The sequence below is a fragment of the Melanerpes formicivorus genome, unplaced genomic scaffold (assembly GCF_026170545.1).
Source record: "Melanerpes formicivorus ecotype bairdi unplaced genomic scaffold, bMelFor1.0.p_v2 SCAF_10, whole genome shotgun sequence".
NCBI classification, from domain to species: Eukaryota; Metazoa; Chordata; class Aves; order Piciformes; family Picidae; genus Melanerpes; species Melanerpes formicivorus.
Genome location: NW_027142362.1, coordinates 6,400,685 through 6,416,227, shown reverse-complemented (window position 1 = coordinate 6,416,227; position 15,543 = coordinate 6,400,685). Strand labels below are relative to the sequence as shown.

Genomic DNA, 15,543 nt, shown 5'->3' with positions numbered 1-15,543 from the left:
TAATGTCTTTTACAGCAGAACTCCCTGTGGGGGAAAGAGATCTTTGAAGCTACCCATTTGAATCTTCAAAGAAGGACCTTGAAGAGGCCTCTCCCAGAGAGAGTGTGGGAAAGTCTGGAAGAAGGGATAATGCTATAAAGCTAGCATTCCCCTTTTTCCACCCATCCACCCTTGTTCCACTGCTGTGTTCCCAGTTTTTGCAGTTATGTAAAGCTCCCTGAGAGCTGGAAAAAGTTTATTCTTTCCTCCATCCTGTCGGAAATGTCTTCCAGTTTCGAGAGAGGTTCTCTTCCCCCTCTGCTCTGCCCTGGTGAGGCCACATCTGGAACATTGTGTCCAGTTCTGGACCCTCAATCCAAGAAGGACTTCAGGGAACTGCTTGAGAGAGTCCAGCACAGAGCCACAAAGCTGCTGAAGGCAGTGGAACATCTTCCTGTGAGGACAGGCTGAGGGAGCTGGGACTCTAGCTTGGAGCAGAGGAGCCTGAGGGGTGACCTCATTCCTGTTGACAAAGATGTGCAGGGCAGTGCTGGGAGGACAGAGCCAGGCTGTGCCCAGGGATGTCCAGTGACAGGACAAGGGGCACTGGGGGCAAGCTGGAGCAGAGGAAGTGCCACGGGAACAGAAGGCAAAACTTTGTCACTGTGAGGGTGACAGAGCCCTGGAGCAGGCTGCCCAGAGGGGTTGTGGAGTCTCCTCTGGAGATTTTCCAAACTCTGCCTGGATGTGCTCCTGTGTGACCTGCCCTGGGTGATCCTGCTCTGGCAGGGGGGTTGGACTGGATGAGCTTTCAAGGTCTCTTCCAACCCCTAACATTCTGTGATCCTGTGAAGCCTCAAAGAGTTGTGAGCCAGCAATAAGCCCTTAACCTGCAATCCAGACTGCAGCCTTCACCACTGGCAGTGAAGAGACTGTGGTGGGGGAAGAAAGGAGCCAGGCTCTGCTCACTTGTTCCCTATGATAGGACAAGGAGCAATGGATTTAAGCTGCAGCACAGGAGGTTCCACCTCAACACAAGGGGTGGAGTCTCCATCTCTGGAGACTTTCAAGCCCTGTCTGGATGTGTTCCTGTGTGACCTGAGCTAGATTATATGGTCCTGCTCTGTCAGGGAGGTTGGATTCAATGGTCCCTTTGGGTGCCTTCTAACCCCTGACATCCTGTGATCCTGTGGTAGGGGCTGCATGCCCCTCCAGCATATCCAGGCATCTTTTGGTCAAGCAAAACGCCGAACCTTTGCTAGCACAAACCATTCTTGGCACTTTGGAAGGCAAATGCTGAGCCCCTTCTGGTGCTCCAGAGGAAAAGCCACTAGGAAATGCCAGTTTAGAGTGGTGGTTAGAGCTGCTAGGTCCTAGCTGTGGGCCCAAGGGACCGAGAGCACTAATAAATCACTCGGGCAGGCTTTCTCGCTCCCCACGAGCAGACACTTTCTTTCATTTCCGCTGTGACAGATTCCACAACCCACACAACCATGAAGTCACTAGGTTTTTACAGGAACTTGTAAAAGCAAAAGCAACAAAAAAATTCCATCCAGAGGCAGCTATACAAAGCCCTGAGCATGTCCTGTGCCGCTCACTGCTCAGCCTGACCCGGAGCCCTGTGCTGCTCCCTGCACTCTCTTCTCAATGGAAACCGCTGACTTCTACTACGTTTACTACTTAGCCCAGGACTACCTGCAGTATGTGCTTCAGGAATCACAGCTGGGGCCAGCCCAGACCAGGGTTGCTCATGTCCTACGCCACATTGCATCCTCTCTGCAAGACCAAACCGAGGAGGCTGTCCGGCCACTCCTGGACAGCATCGACATCTCCTCGGTAGCTGCCGCCAAGAGGATCTTCAACGGTGTCATGGAAGAAAAATTTGCTGATGGGAATACTAACTGGGGACGAATCATGACCATATTTACATTTGGAGGGCTTCTGACTAAGAAGCTTCAAGAGCATGGAGTTCAGCTGACCGGTGAGGAGAAGGAGCAGATTTCTTATTTCATCACCGAGTACATAATAACCAACAAAGCTGAATGGATAGATGCCAACGGTGGCTGGGTAAGTTCCTCCTTTCCTTCCATCTCCAAATTAGGAGATGTTGCTTAATTAAGGGGAATTCCTGTCAGAGATCCTGTCCAAAGCATTTTGTTAAGGGCTTTATTCGGTGGTTAACATTTGATGGCTTCAGCGACCTGCAGCGAACGTTTTGCTTCTGCTTTAAACATGACCATGCCGCAAGAAAACTTCCTTTTCACTCAGGCACTTTCTGTGCCTGCACCAGATGAAACCCTAGAGTCAGTCTTGAATCACAGGATCACTTGATACTTCAGGGTGAGAGGGGGCCAGCCTCCTGCTCAAAGCAGGTTCCACTATTCCTGCCAAGATATATCCCAGTGGCATCCTAAAGTTAGTGTAGGAAGTTTGCATCCATAGAGGAGTTAGTCCAAAACCACTGAAGTTCAAAGTAAGGGAGGGATAAAGAGGTGTGATCCCCACAGCTTTTGCTGTGGATTTCACCAAAGCCATTGTTTAATCCCCCCCAGTTTTAACTTAAGACAAATTTACAACTTAAGTGCAGCTGGGGTTAAATCTTCCCTGTTTGGACTCGGGCAGTCCTAGGACGTCCATCTCTCAGTGATCAGCGCTGAGGAAAGCATTTGTCAATATGTGGACTGTTTTGCCAAGCTGCTGAAAATTCCCTTCTGGCAGTGAGGGGGAGATCCCTTTTGCTCTGCAGAGTTTCACCACCACACCAGTGGTTTTTCTTTGCAGTTAGGGGATGCTGAGACTCAGTGATATCAGCGCTTGTTATTTCCCTGGTGCTTTTCTCCTGTACCTAGATGTAAAGGTTACTTTCTCTTCCCAGCCCCCACTTGTCCCATTTCTCTTATAGTTCCTATTTGCTATTACTTTCTTTTTTTTCCCCCCCTTAATTTGATTTCTAATGTCTTGCTTTACCATTTGTTGGTGTTTGGGTTGTTTTTTTTCCCCCCTGGCTGGTAACAGTAAGCAGAGGTGACACTGAGTCATGGAGCCTTGATGCATCAGATGTATTGCAAATGTCCCTCTGATTGCAGAGAAGCATCAAGTGCTGGCAACATTCTGTCCTGATATGTGGCTCAGCATAGTTGAATAAGGAGGCTTAAAAGAAGCTTTTTCTCTTACTCCATCATGGCACTTGTGGATGTGAGCTCAGATGCTACAGCTCCTGTTCATTTGCTGTTTACACAAGGAGGGCACAGCCTGGACTTGCAGATGAAAACAAACTTCCAGCAAGGTGCAGCTATTTTCAGCTGCTGTTTTAAAAGCCCCTGTTCATCTTGTGGAGTTGGAGCTCTGAAATCCTGCCTGTCTGAGCACATGGTGTAGCAGCACTTTGCTTCTCTGCAGCTAGCAGAGCCTGGTTAGGTTTCTGCTAGAGGAGCTCCTTTTAAGCTGTCTCTAACTGTGCCTGTTCTTTTTGCACAGGAAAACGGCTTCCTGACAAAGTTTGAGAGAAGATCCCCACTGTCCTTCTCCAAAATCACAGCCATGTTTCTGGCTCTTTTTGCCCTGTTCAGAAAGTACTACTGAAAGCAGTGGGCCTGCCAGTCGTGTCTGACCTAGATATTGCCACCAGCTTCATCGCCAAGCTTTTCTCCACACAATACTGAAGAGAAAATCCTTCCCTCTCAGAACTTTTAATTTATTTGTATTTATTTGTGCTAAATGCAACATTTAGCATGCTATCCTAATTGCCAAACCTGAAGATGAGATCCCTCCAAAGAGGAATCAAGACAGCATCATTCAGCAATTCAAGTCGCCCTTTCCAGGCAGGACTGCTTCGAGTTCATACTCCACATGCAGGCAGCTGGTGGAATCTCTGTGGCACCTCCATGAAAGGACTTTGTTCTACTCAAATACAATCCAATGGGTTAAGAAATGAGTTTTTATGTCATTTGTTTTGGAAATGAAATCCTACTGTAATGCATTTTATTGCAACATTTGTATGAGCAAGAAGGGGAGGGAGCTGGGGGGGTGGGGGTACCCTGGAAAAAAGGGAAATGGCAGTTCCAGTGTCAAAGTGGGCACAAGGTCCTGGCACAGACTGAGCAGCTGTTAGGGGAAGGTCCATTTGTGGAAGCTGGCACCTCACAAATGTGCACTCAGCTACTGTTGGTGCAATGGGCTGCACTAAGAAAAGTGTGGCCAGCAGGCCTAGGGAGGGTCTCCTGCCCCTCTGCTCTGCCCTGCTGACACCACACCTGCAATACTGTGTCCAGCTCTGGGCTCCCCAATTCAAGAGAGACAAGGATCTGCTGGAGAGAGTCCAACAGATGCTATGAAGATGACTGGGGGACTGGAACATCTCTGCTCTGAAGAGAAACCAAGAGACCTGGGGCTGTTCAGTCTGGAGAAGAGAAGGCTGAGATGGGATCTGACCAATGTCTGTCAGTATCTGAGGGGTGGGTGTCAGGATGAAGGTGCCAGGCTCTTTTCAGTGGTGCCCAGTGACAGGACAAGGAACAACAGGGACAAGCTGGAACACAGGAAGTTCCACTTCATCATGAGGAGACACTTCTGCATGGTGAAGGTGATGGAGCCCTGAAGCAGGCTGCCCAGAGAAGTTGTGGAGTCTCCTTCTCTGAAGACCTTCCAAACCCAGCTGGATGTGTCCCTGTGTGACCTGCCCTGGGTGGTTCTGCCCTGGCAGTGGGGGTTGGACTCCATCTCTGCAGGTCCCTTCCAACCCCTGACATTCTGTGATTCTGTGCTTCTGTTTCTTTCTTGTAGTGTTTAATTGTTCCTATCCCCAGTGAATGCTCTTTCACATCTGTGTAAACCAGCCATCTGCCTGAACTCTTTTTCCAGCCAGATGTTTTAAAACAGGCCAGTACTAAATCTGTTTCACGTGAGAATTTTGTGTAAATACACTAATAGTTTGGGAAAGTATATTAAAATATGGATTTTTAGAGGTTTGTGCTTGGTCTCATTTCTCTCAGGACAAAACAACCAACCAACCAACCTGAACAATGGGAAAAGGTCAGAGTAAGGCAACTCTCAGAAGAGCTACTCAAGCATTGTCTGCAGACAGCTTGTGGCAAAATAAACTAACTGGATCGACTCTGCTGACAGTCATCAGGGTTTGGAAGTACACTGCAAAACTCAGACACTTCACCAGCAGGACCTAACAGGCTCCCAGGCTTTCATAGTCTGAGGCAACTGGTTAGGGCACACCTTGAGTCTTGTGTTCAGTTCTGGGCCCCTCAGTTTAGGAAAGATGTTGAGGTGCTGGAAGGTGTCCAGAGAAGGGCAACAAAGCTGGGGAGGGGTCTGGAGCACAGCCCTGTGAGGAGAGGCTGAGGGAGCTGGGGTTGCTTAGCCTGGAGAAGAGGAGGCTCAGGGGAGACATTAGTGCTGTCTACAACTACCTGAAGGGAGGTTGTAGCCAGGTGGGGGTTGGTCTCTTCTCCCAGCAACCAGAACCAGAACAAGAGGACACAGTCTCAAGCTGCACCAAGGGAGGTTTAGGCTGGATGTTAGGAAGAAGTTCTTCATAGAAAGAGAGATTGGCCATTGGAATGTGCTGCCCAGGGAGGTGGTGGAGTCACCATCATTGGAGGTGTTTAGGAGTAGACTGGATGTTTAGCTGATTAGATAGTGTTGGGTGATAGGTTGGACTTGATGATCTCAAAGGTCTCTTCCAACCTGGTTAATTCTATTCTATTCTAACTCGAGTCAAATTCCAGTTGTTCCCCATGTTAGACAGCAGCTGTTTGAGAATTCACTCTAAAAGGGCTTTTTTATTTAGCTGTCAGTGACTCTCCCACTAATGTAGGGAATTAAAGCTGGCTCCAAACACTTTTATTCTTTTGTAGACATGTTGGGAGGTGAACCAAAGGGAGGCAGAAGTTGCTTGTGGAACACAACAGTGTTTTTCTCTGAGACAAACCCTCCAGACAATCAAGGCTTTATGACACTGGGAGAAGGAAGGAGCCTCCATCTTTCACCTTTCTGGGAGTGGCTTCTCCATCTTTCACCCTTCTGGTAATGGACTCTCCATCCTGATGTAATTTTTTTTCACTAAGAACCATAATTTGCTGGAACAACCTCCCCAGGGGCATGGTAGAGTCCCCATTGCTGGAGGGCTTTCAAGATCTGACTGAACAGAGTGCTTGATAGTTTCACCTAGGTTCCCTTTCCTATGACAGTTTGGAGTAGACAATCAGATCCCGGGCTGCATCAGGAGAAGTGTGGCCAGCAGGTCAAGGGAGGTGATCCTCCCCCTCTACTCAGCCCTGCTGAGACCCCACCTGGAGTACTGTGTCCAGTTCTGGAGCCCCTATTACAAGAGGGATCTGGAGGTGCTGGAAGGTGTCCAGAGAAGGGCCACAAGGATGATCAGAGGGCTGGAGCACCTCTCCTATGAGGACAGACTGAGGGAGTTGGGGCTGTTCAGTCTGGAGAAGAGAAGGCTCTGAGGAGACCTAATTGTGGCCTTCCAGTATCTGAGGGGGGCCTACAGGAAGGCTGGGGAAGGACTTCTCAGGATCTCAGGTAGTGATAGGACTAGGGGGAATGGAATGAAGCTGGAGGTGGGGAGATTCAGGCTAGATGTGAGGAGCAGGTTCTTCCCCATGAGAGTGGTGAAGCCCTGGAATGGGTTGTCCAGGGAGGTGGTTGAGGCCCCGTCCCTGGAGGTGTTTAAGCCCAGGCTGGACAAGGCTCTGGCCAGGCTGATCTAGTGTGGGGTGACCCTGCCCATGGCAGGGGGGTTGGAACTAGATGATCCTTGTGGTCCCTTCCAACCCTGAATGATACTATGATACTATACTATGATCTTCCAGTCCTTTCCCTTCCAACTTCAGCTATTCTGAATTCTGTGGTCTGGAGTCTGTACTGCTCCTCCTTCCTCTCCTTCCCCACTGAAAACATGCAGGATTACCTAACATGCATAGCCAGATTGCTGAAAAAAGTAGCAACTTTGTTGCTGCTTAATAAAAAAGCTGAAAGCACCCTGAGGGCAAGGGACAGTCCTGGCAATGCCACCCTCCAGAACAGCCGTGGAAGTCCCTGTCAGATGTGACATTTAACAGCTTGGTTGAACACACATTTCTTCATTTGCAGGCAAAGGTTTTGTGACAGGAACTGTAATTCTTACTCGGTTTCTTTTTGTAAGCACAGCCTGCAGTGGCTAACACCGGTCTATTAATACCACATTCACTTCCTTTTCCACTAATCTAGTAACCTATTTTGTAGTGGGGGCTACAAGTTTTACATGACATATGAAAGGCTAACCCAGCCCTTTCAAAATCCAGGTGATGCAATCACTTTTAGAACTTGCCTTCATGATAAGAATTGGGTATAAACAGTAGAATAGAATTAACTAGGTTGGGAAAGACCCTCAAGATCATCATGTCCAACCTACCACCTAACACCATCTTATCAACTAAACCATGGCACTAAGTGCCCCATCCAGTCTCCTCCTAAACACCTCCAACGATGGTGAATCCACCACCTCCCTGGGCAGCACATCCCAATGGCCAATCTCTCTTCCTATGAAGAATTTCTTCCTAACATCCAGCCTACAACTCCCCAAGGCACAGCTTGAGACTGTGCCCTCTTGTTCTGGTTCTGGTTGCCTGGGAGAAGAGACCAACCCCCACCTGGCTACAACCTCCCTTCAGGTAGTTGTAGACAGCACTAAGGTCTCCCCTGAGCCTTCTCTTCCCCAGGCTAAGCAACCCCAGCTCCCTCAGCCTCTCTTCACAGGGCTGTGCTCCAGATCTCTCCCCAGCCTTGTTGCCCTTCTCTGGACACGTTCAAGTGTCTCAATGTCCTTCTTAAATTGAGGGGCCCAGAACTGGACACAGGACTCAAGGTGTGGCCTAACTAGTGCTGAGTACAGGGCAGAATGACCTCCCTGCTCCTGCTGGCCACACTGTTCCTGATACAGAAGCCTGCCTGGACCATGGTTTAGTCAGGAGGTGTGAGGTATTAGGTAATAGGTTGGACGTGATGATCTCTGAAACCTTATTGATTCTATGATTCTATTAACAGCCCAGTGAGGTTCCAGATTATCTTCACCAGATCACCACAGTCTCCAATTTGCTCTGCATTTAAGAGCAAGGAAAGCAGTGATGAGATGTACCATCAAGTTATCTACCAGTGTTACTCCCAGGTTCTTGGGGCACTGCTGTTGGAAGGGATCCTTACACCTGTCAGGCAGCATGTGGGATGACAGAATAATGTTTCCAGAGCAAAAGAGGTCAAAGAGCTGCAGAGTGAGCCAGCTGACAGCTTCACCTATGTGCAGAGTAGCCAAACTGAGATGTCACCAAATGCCACGTTGAATAGGTCTATGAAAACAACTATTATCCTATAGAAGCATCCCTTTCTGCACTTAGAAGGTAGGCTGGGTCATTTAAATGTGCCAAAACGAAGCCCCCAGCGGTTGCCTCTCTGGCCATGGCCGTGCCAGCCAGCACAGCTTCCCCGCAGGAGCAGCAATGCCAACAGCATCCTGGTGCCACGGGAGCAGGGCTGCCGTTCCCTCCAGCCCCACCGGCAGACGCTGCAGGGAGACGAAACTCTGCCGTCGGAAGCAACAAAATCTCCCGCCGGGATGCAGTTTCCCTTTCCACAGCCAAGTGAACAAAGGGGAAGTTCTTCGTGACCTATACCACACACACGCACCCCCCCAAAAAAGACCCAAACAAGCTAGGCCTTGCCGGGCCTGTCCCAGGCTGCCCCTCCAGCACCCCGCGGGGCAGCGATGCCTGCAGACGGCGGCGGTCCGGACCTCGCAGCAGTGACCCCGCGGCCGGCTGCGGGCCGCCCCCGGGAGCCCTGCCTGGCCGCGCCGCCGCCGCCCCCGCCGCCCCCGGGGCCCGGCAGGGCAGGGCCGGCGCTGCGGCCCGGCGCATTGGGCGCATGGAGCCGCCGGGGCAGGGCGAGGAGGCGATGGCGGTGGCGGCGCTGCGGGCCGCTAAGCAGGCGCTGCGCGGCGAGCTGCGGCAGCGGCTGCGGGCGCTGAGCGCGGCGGAGAAGCGGCGCCAGTCCCTCCTGCTCACTCGTAAGGTGAGGCGGACCGCGGCCGCGCCAGGAAGAGCGGCCCCGGGGGCGGCGGGGAGGGCCGAGGAGCCGAGCCCGGCCCCGGGGATTTTCCAGCCCCGGCATGGGGACCGGAGAGGTGACTCAGGGGACCTGCCGGCTCCTCGGCCGTGCCGAGCCGCTGCGCAGAGCGAGGGGGGCGAGCTCCGCCTCGGCGCTGCCTTCCTCCTCCTCACGGCTGGTGGCGGCGGGGCGTGCAGCGGCTGCGACGAGCAGCGGCAGCCATCAGCACCATGAGGCGTGCCATGGGGCGGGTGTGAAACGGAAGGCAAACCCTGTCGGAAACCCCAAAGCAGCGGGGTGCTGGTGGGGGGCTGCAGGGTGTTCACCGTTGCACGTGTTACACGGGGCTAGCTTTACGGGCAGCGCCTGGCAATACACAGACGAAATTAGCAGTTGCCTTGCTTTGGCCTCTTGCTAACAGGCTGTCGTGGCGCTTCTGTAGCTTTCGGTGGTTATTTCTCCCCTGCAGTTTAGGCTGAGAGAGCTGGGGTTGCTTAGCCTGGAGAAGAGGAGGCTCAGGGGAGACCTTCTTGCTGTCTACAGCTCCCTGAAGGGAGGTTGTAGACAGGCAGAGGTTGGTCTCTTCTCCCAGGCAGCCAGCATCAGAGCAAGAGGACACAGTCTCAAGCTGCATCAGGGGAGGTTTAGGTTGAATGTTAGGAAGAAGTTCTTCATAGAAAGAGAGATTGGCCATTGGGATGTGCTGCCCAGGGAGGTGGTGGAGTCACCATCACTGGAGGTGTTTAGGAAGAGCCAGGATGGGGTGCTTGGTGCCATGGTTTAGATGATTAGATGGTGTTGGGTGATAGGTTGGACTGGATCATCATCTCAAAGGTCTCTTCCAACCTGGTTAATTCTTATTCTATTCTATTCTATTCTATTCTATTCTATTCTATTCTATTCTATTCTATTCTATTCTATTCCATTCCATTCCATTCCATTCCATTCCATTCCATTCCATTCCATTCCATTCCATTCACTTAACTGGTGTCCTAGCACAGTGTGGTGCTAGCAGGTACTTTGGAAATGGCCTTTTTGTCTTTGGGTGGCAACAGTTTTATAGAGGTGCCTTTGATCGTTTTAATAAGCACAATAAAGTTTTAATTTGCAGTGACTACATGTACTAGAGAAGAGTCCTTTATTTGTTGCTACACCAGCAGGTACTTATTATAGAATCATAGATTTGTTAGGGTTGGAAAGGACCTCAAAGATCAGCTAGTTCCAACCCTCCTGCCATGGGCAGGGACACCTCACACTACAGCAGGTTGCTCACAGCCACATCCAGCCTGGCCTTAAAAACCCCCAGGCATGAGGCTTCCACCCCTTCCTGTACAGCCTGTTCCAGTGTCTCACCACCCTCATGGTGAAGAACGTCTTCCTACTTCTAGATGTTCTACATCTGTATTGTTACTTCTAGATATTCTACACCTGTATTCTTACTATCCTGCCAGAGGATCATGGAATGATAGGGGTTGGAAGGGACCTCTGAAGACCACCATATAATTTGATAGACTTCACACTCAGGTGTAGCCACTTCATGAGAAACTGTAGGTCATAAGAAGTTTAACTGGACCTCTCATAATATTTTTTTTTTCCACTGGGATTGCTTAAAAAAAAGTCATAATGTCCTGTCATCATGATGCTGTGTTTCAGTAACCACATACCCAACTTCCATCTCTCAATGTTTATAGACTATCCTGACGTGCATCCTCTGCCAATTATATAAGCACCTAGCGCAGATAGTTCCCAATTTTCAGGAGCTCCTCTGCCTTTGTCTAACTGCAGCTGATGAACCCAGCCCCAGAGGATGCATGTCTGCTAAGAGAGCACACTAAAAGACAGAGCTTTTTGCTTTGCTTATTAAGAAGGCACCAGGAACCACGACCCAGAAATGGTCTTGTTCAACATCTTTGTCAGTGCCATGGACAGTGGCATTGAGTGCACCCTCAGCAAGTTTGCTGATGACACCAAGCTGTGTGGTGCAGCAGACACGCTGGAGGGAAGGGAGGCCATCTAGAGGGACCTGGACAGGCTGGAGAGGTGGGCACAAGCCAACCTCATGAAGTTCAACAAGAGCAAGGGCAGGGTCCTGCAGCTGGGTCGAGGCAATCCCAGGCACAAATCCAGGCTGGGCAGGGACTGGCTGGAAAGTAGCCCTGAGGAGAGAGACTTGGGGGTGCTGGTGGACAAAAAGCTCAACATGAGCTCTCAGTGTGCACTTGCAGCCCACAAAGCCAATCAGATCCTGGGCTGTATCAGGAGAAGTGTGGCCAGCAGGTCAAGGGAGGTGATTCTCCCCCTCTAGTCAGCCCTGCTGAGACCCCACCTGGAGTACTGTGTCCAGTTCTGGAGCCCCTATTACAAGAGGGATCTGGAGGTGCTGGAAGGTGTCCAGAGAAGGGCCACAAGGATGATCAGAGGGCTGGAGCACCTCTCCTGTGAGGACAGACTGGAGGAGTTGGGGCTGTTCAGTCTGCAGAAGAGAAGGCTCCCAGGTGACCTAATTGTGGCCTTCCAGTATCTGAAGGGGGCCTACAGGAAGGCTGGGGAAGGACTTCTCAGGATCTCAGGTAGTGATAGGACTAGGGGGAATGGAATGAAGCTGGAGGTGGGGAGATTCAGGCTAGATGTGAGGAGGAGGTTCTTCCCCATGAGCGTGGTGAAACCCTGGAATGGGTTGTCCAGGGAGGTGGTCGAGGCCCCGTCCCTGGAGGTGTTTAAGAGCAGGCTGGATGAGGCTCTGTCCAGCCTGATCTAGTGTAGGGTGTCCCTGCCCATGGCAGGGGGGTTGGAACTAGATGATCCTTGTGGTCCCTTCCAACCCTGAATGAAACTATGAAACTATGAAACTATGTTATCTTGCCATCTTCATTATCTGTCACAAGTTGACAGTCCTGAGCGCGCTCGAGACGGAGGCATCGCACAAGTGACTGAAAGCGGTTTCCTTGCAGGAGGGTGACACAGCAGACAAGAAGAAATTCTTGAGAGAATAGCTGGGCTAACATAAGGCAGCTTTATAACCTGGATCAGTGCTTGCAGCTAATGAAAGTGAGCAGGTTGTTTTATAACACCTGAACAATACCCCCAGTCACAAAATCCCGGCTCAGAATGATCCTTAAATTCAGAGTGAAATAGCTTTACAGGCTGACCAAGCTGCTCCTGTTTAATTAGCTGCTGGGTGATTATTCTCTTTCAGTGTGGATGATTAAAGTCCTGCTGTCTGCTTGCTCTGGTTCTGCAGAAATTGCCATCAGGCAGTGAGCAAAGGGCAGGTAATGTTTGTGAAGCGTGGAAATGTTTGCAGTCTTCTTAGAAATGGCTCTGAGTCGCAGCAGCTTCGTCTTCACAGTTCAGAAACCCCAGATGGTGTCTTCCTGCTGGCATGTGGGTTTGCATCTTCCACCTCATTTTTGTTCTACATCAATGTGTAACTTGGACAGAGTGGAGCAGGTTGGACCTGTGGGGCCCACAGCACACAGCAGCGCTTTGCAAGAGGAGAGTTCTGTGGCTCTGTTTCCCTCTTGTCCAAAGCCATGGTGACATTCAGCTCTGGAGGCCCTCAATGACATCAGTCACAGATACTTGAAGGAGTCTACACTTTGACTAAGTCTGTTCTTTCCAGCAAAAGCTACCATGGAAATTCTGCTGGTCAAGGGCTTAGAGAGGGGATTCTGCCCCTTTGCTGTGCTCTGCTGAGACCTCACCTCCAATCCTGCCTCCAGTTCTGGTGTCCCCAGCATAAGAAGGACACAGAGCTGGTGGAGGGAGTCCAGAGGAGGGCACAAAGATGATCCAAGGGCTGGAGCACCTCTGCTGTGAGGACAGGCTGAGGGAGCTGGGGCTGTTCAGCCTGGAGAAGACTCCAAGGGCACCTTAGAGCTGCCTTCCAGTACCTGAAGGGATCCTCCAGGAAGGCTGCAGAGGGACTTTTCCTGAGGGTGTCTAGAGACAGGACAAGGGGGAATGGTTTGAAGCTGAGGGAGGGCAGGGTTAGACTGGAGCTGAGGTGGAAGTTCTTCAGTAGCAGGGTGGTGAGACTCTGGAATAGGCTGCCCAGGGAGGCTGTGGCTGCCTCCTGCCTGGGGGTGTTGAAGGCCAGGTTGGATGAGGCCTTGAGCAGCTGAGTCAAGCTGAGAGGTGTCCCTGTCCATGGTAAGGAGGTTGGAGTAGATGATCTCTGAGGTCCCTTTCAGTGTGGGCTCTTCTGTGATTCTGTGACTGCCTGTTAATCACTTCCTTGGAAAAACCCACATGAAGGGTGAGCAGATTACAAAGAGAAATAAAACAGGGTTTGGAATCGCGATGATGCTTCCGTGGCAAACCAGCACGTGACCATCATTTGGTCCAGAGTGCTTGTTTTGCTTTGTTTAATTTTGTTTTTTCCTTCCAAAAAAATACATCCATCCTCTGAATATTTCACATGGTCTTTTAACTGCTGTGCTGGAAAGAAAGGGTGAAAAAAAAACCAAGGGAATGAGAACCTTATCTCGAGTCGGATAGGGGCATTTATCTCTCAGAACAGGGCCAGGGCAAAGGCTGAAGCTCAGGAGAGCACATTAGCTTTCAGTTATGCAACCACAGAGCAGAGGATTTGTGCCCTCTGTTCCACAGATAAGCAGTTTCTCAGCTGTCTGATATTTTGGACAGGTTTTTGCAAGTGGGAGAAGAAGAATGAATCACTTTGCACTGGGACAGGACACGTTGGTGTTTGTTTTGCCCTGGTGTAAGTAACAGCAAATGTTAAGGTACTGGAGGAGGAGAAACCAAGCTTTGAAAAACTTGCTCTCAAAATTTCATGTGGAATTCAACCTGGAATGAGGCAGAGACATAGTGAGGTGTGTATCTGCTGAGTCTTTTTCACCACATAGATTTATTTTCCTCCCTCTGTTGAGTCTTTTATAAGCCCAGCACAGAGAACCTAGTCATGAGGTCTGTGGTGATAGGTTGGACTCGATGATCCTCAAGGTCTCTTCCAACCTTAGTTACACTGTGATACTGTGATACCGAACCTCATGAGAATCAACAAATGGCAAGGCCACCTTTCCTTCAGCCTCTGAAAAATGCTCACCAATAAGATCACCTGCTAGAAGCTGAGGATGTTTGAAGTCACATAGCTAAACTTGCTGTAGGGAAGGCATTTCAGGTTAAGGAAAGCAAGAGCGACCTGGTCTTGGAAGGCCGTGCTGTGCAGTCATCTGTTCTGATGCTGCTTGGCTTTTGAGTTGCTATCATTGGTGTGCTGCTCATTCTACCCAGGCCTGGATGGGAGATGCAGCCTGTAAAAAGCATGGAAGGAAAGGACTGCAAAGGGCTCCTGTCATGCATGAGCTGGCAGCTCTCACCTGATGTACCTGTCTCCAGTGATGCTGAGCATTTGAAGATGTCTGCATTATGATATGGCACAAGTGATAGAATCAGAGAACACTTTGGGTTGGAGGGGACCTTTAAAGGTCATCTAGTCCAACCCTCTTGCAGTCAGTTGGGACATCCACAGCTAAACCAGGTTGCCCAGAGCCCTATGCAACCTGTTGAATGTTGCCAGGGATGGGGAATCTACCACCTGCCTGTGCAGCCTGTGCCAGTGTTTCATCACCCTCAACATAAACAACTTCTTTTTAGGTCTCCTCTGAATCTCCCCTCTTTTAGTTTAAAACCATCACCCCTTGTCCCATTGCAGCAGGCTCCACTAAAGAATCTGTCTCCATCTTTCTTACAAACCCTCTTTAAGTATTGAAAGGCCACAATAAGGTCTCCCTGGAGTCTTCTCTAGACTGAACAGCCCCAAATATTTAGAGGGTCAGGAGATTGCCTCCAAATTTGGGGGTATTTTGCTGGCCCAAACCTCTGTTGCAGTGTTCACTGGGTGCCTGTTTTGCTGATGTTAGAAATGGTGGTGCAGGGAACAAAACCAATTCATTGTCTTTATGCTGCCTAGTGGTTTGTGTCTCTACCCTCTTCAACTGGTACTTTTCCCACCTTACCACAATCATTTCATAAACTAGTTACATCCATTCTCCATGTAGGTGCTTGGCCATCCCAAGTACAAAGAATCCAGAAGAATTGCAATCTTCCTGAGCATGCCAGATGAGATCCAGACAGAAGAAATCATCCAGGATATTTTTAAGCAAGGTAAAGAGTGTTTTATACCACGCTACAAGCCTCAGAGCAATCACATGGACATGCTGAAGCTGCTGTCAGCTGAAGATATTTCATCCCTTGCTTTGACATCCTGGAATATTCTTCAGCCCAGTGATGATGACAGTGCAAGAGAGGAGGCTCTTGCTGGTGGTGAGTGTTTTCTTCCTACATTGTGGGGCTCCTGAGCAGGGGTAACTTGCAGACCAGTAGGAAATAATCCAATAGCAAGAGTGAAATGTTACACTTGGCTCTTGAGTGCTGGAGAGGTGCTGAAGTCAATGTGAGCAAGTGCTCCCCTCTCTTGCCTGCTTTTCTTTACCC

At 50.2% G+C, this 15,543-nt stretch overlaps 2 protein-coding genes across 3 annotated transcripts in view; both read left to right on the top strand.

The window, feature by feature from the left end:
- The first annotated feature begins 1,575 nt into the window (after positions 1-1,575).
- On the top strand, positions 1,576-3,989 carry BCL2A1 (BCL2 related protein A1). Its single transcript, XM_068144354.1, has 2 exons — positions 1,576-2,046; positions 3,457-3,989. The coding sequence occupies exons 1-2, from the start codon at positions 1,627-1,629 to the stop codon at positions 3,559-3,561; spliced, it is 525 nt and encodes a 174-aa protein (XP_068000455.1). The 5' UTR covers positions 1,576-1,626; the 3' UTR covers positions 3,562-3,989.
- Positions 3,990-8,860: 4,871 nt separating this feature from the next.
- MTHFS (methenyltetrahydrofolate synthetase) overlaps positions 8,861-15,543 on the top strand; it is a 32,556-nt gene continuing 25,873 nt past the window's right edge. The window contains exons 1-2 of one of the 2 annotated variants that reach the window (XM_068143428.1): positions 8,861-9,048; positions 15,108-15,372. In XM_068143428.1, the coding sequence (XP_067999529.1) occupies positions 8,902-9,048; positions 15,108-15,372 (412 nt within the window). In that variant the 5' untranslated portion in view covers positions 8,861-8,901. Of the gene's footprint in view, positions 9,049-13,898; positions 13,920-15,107; positions 15,373-15,543 lie in introns of those variants that run through there. The other variant, XM_068143429.1, reaches the window with a different exon arrangement.

Coding starts and splice junctions, on each gene's coding strand:
- BCL2A1 (XM_068144354.1), top strand. CDS start 1,627: ATGGAAACCGCTGACTTCTACTACGTTTACTACTTAGCCCAGGACTAC. Junction 2,047..3,456: donor TAGATGCCAACGGTGGCTGG/GTAAGTTCCTCC, acceptor CTTTTTGCACAG/GAAAACGGCTTCCTGACAAA.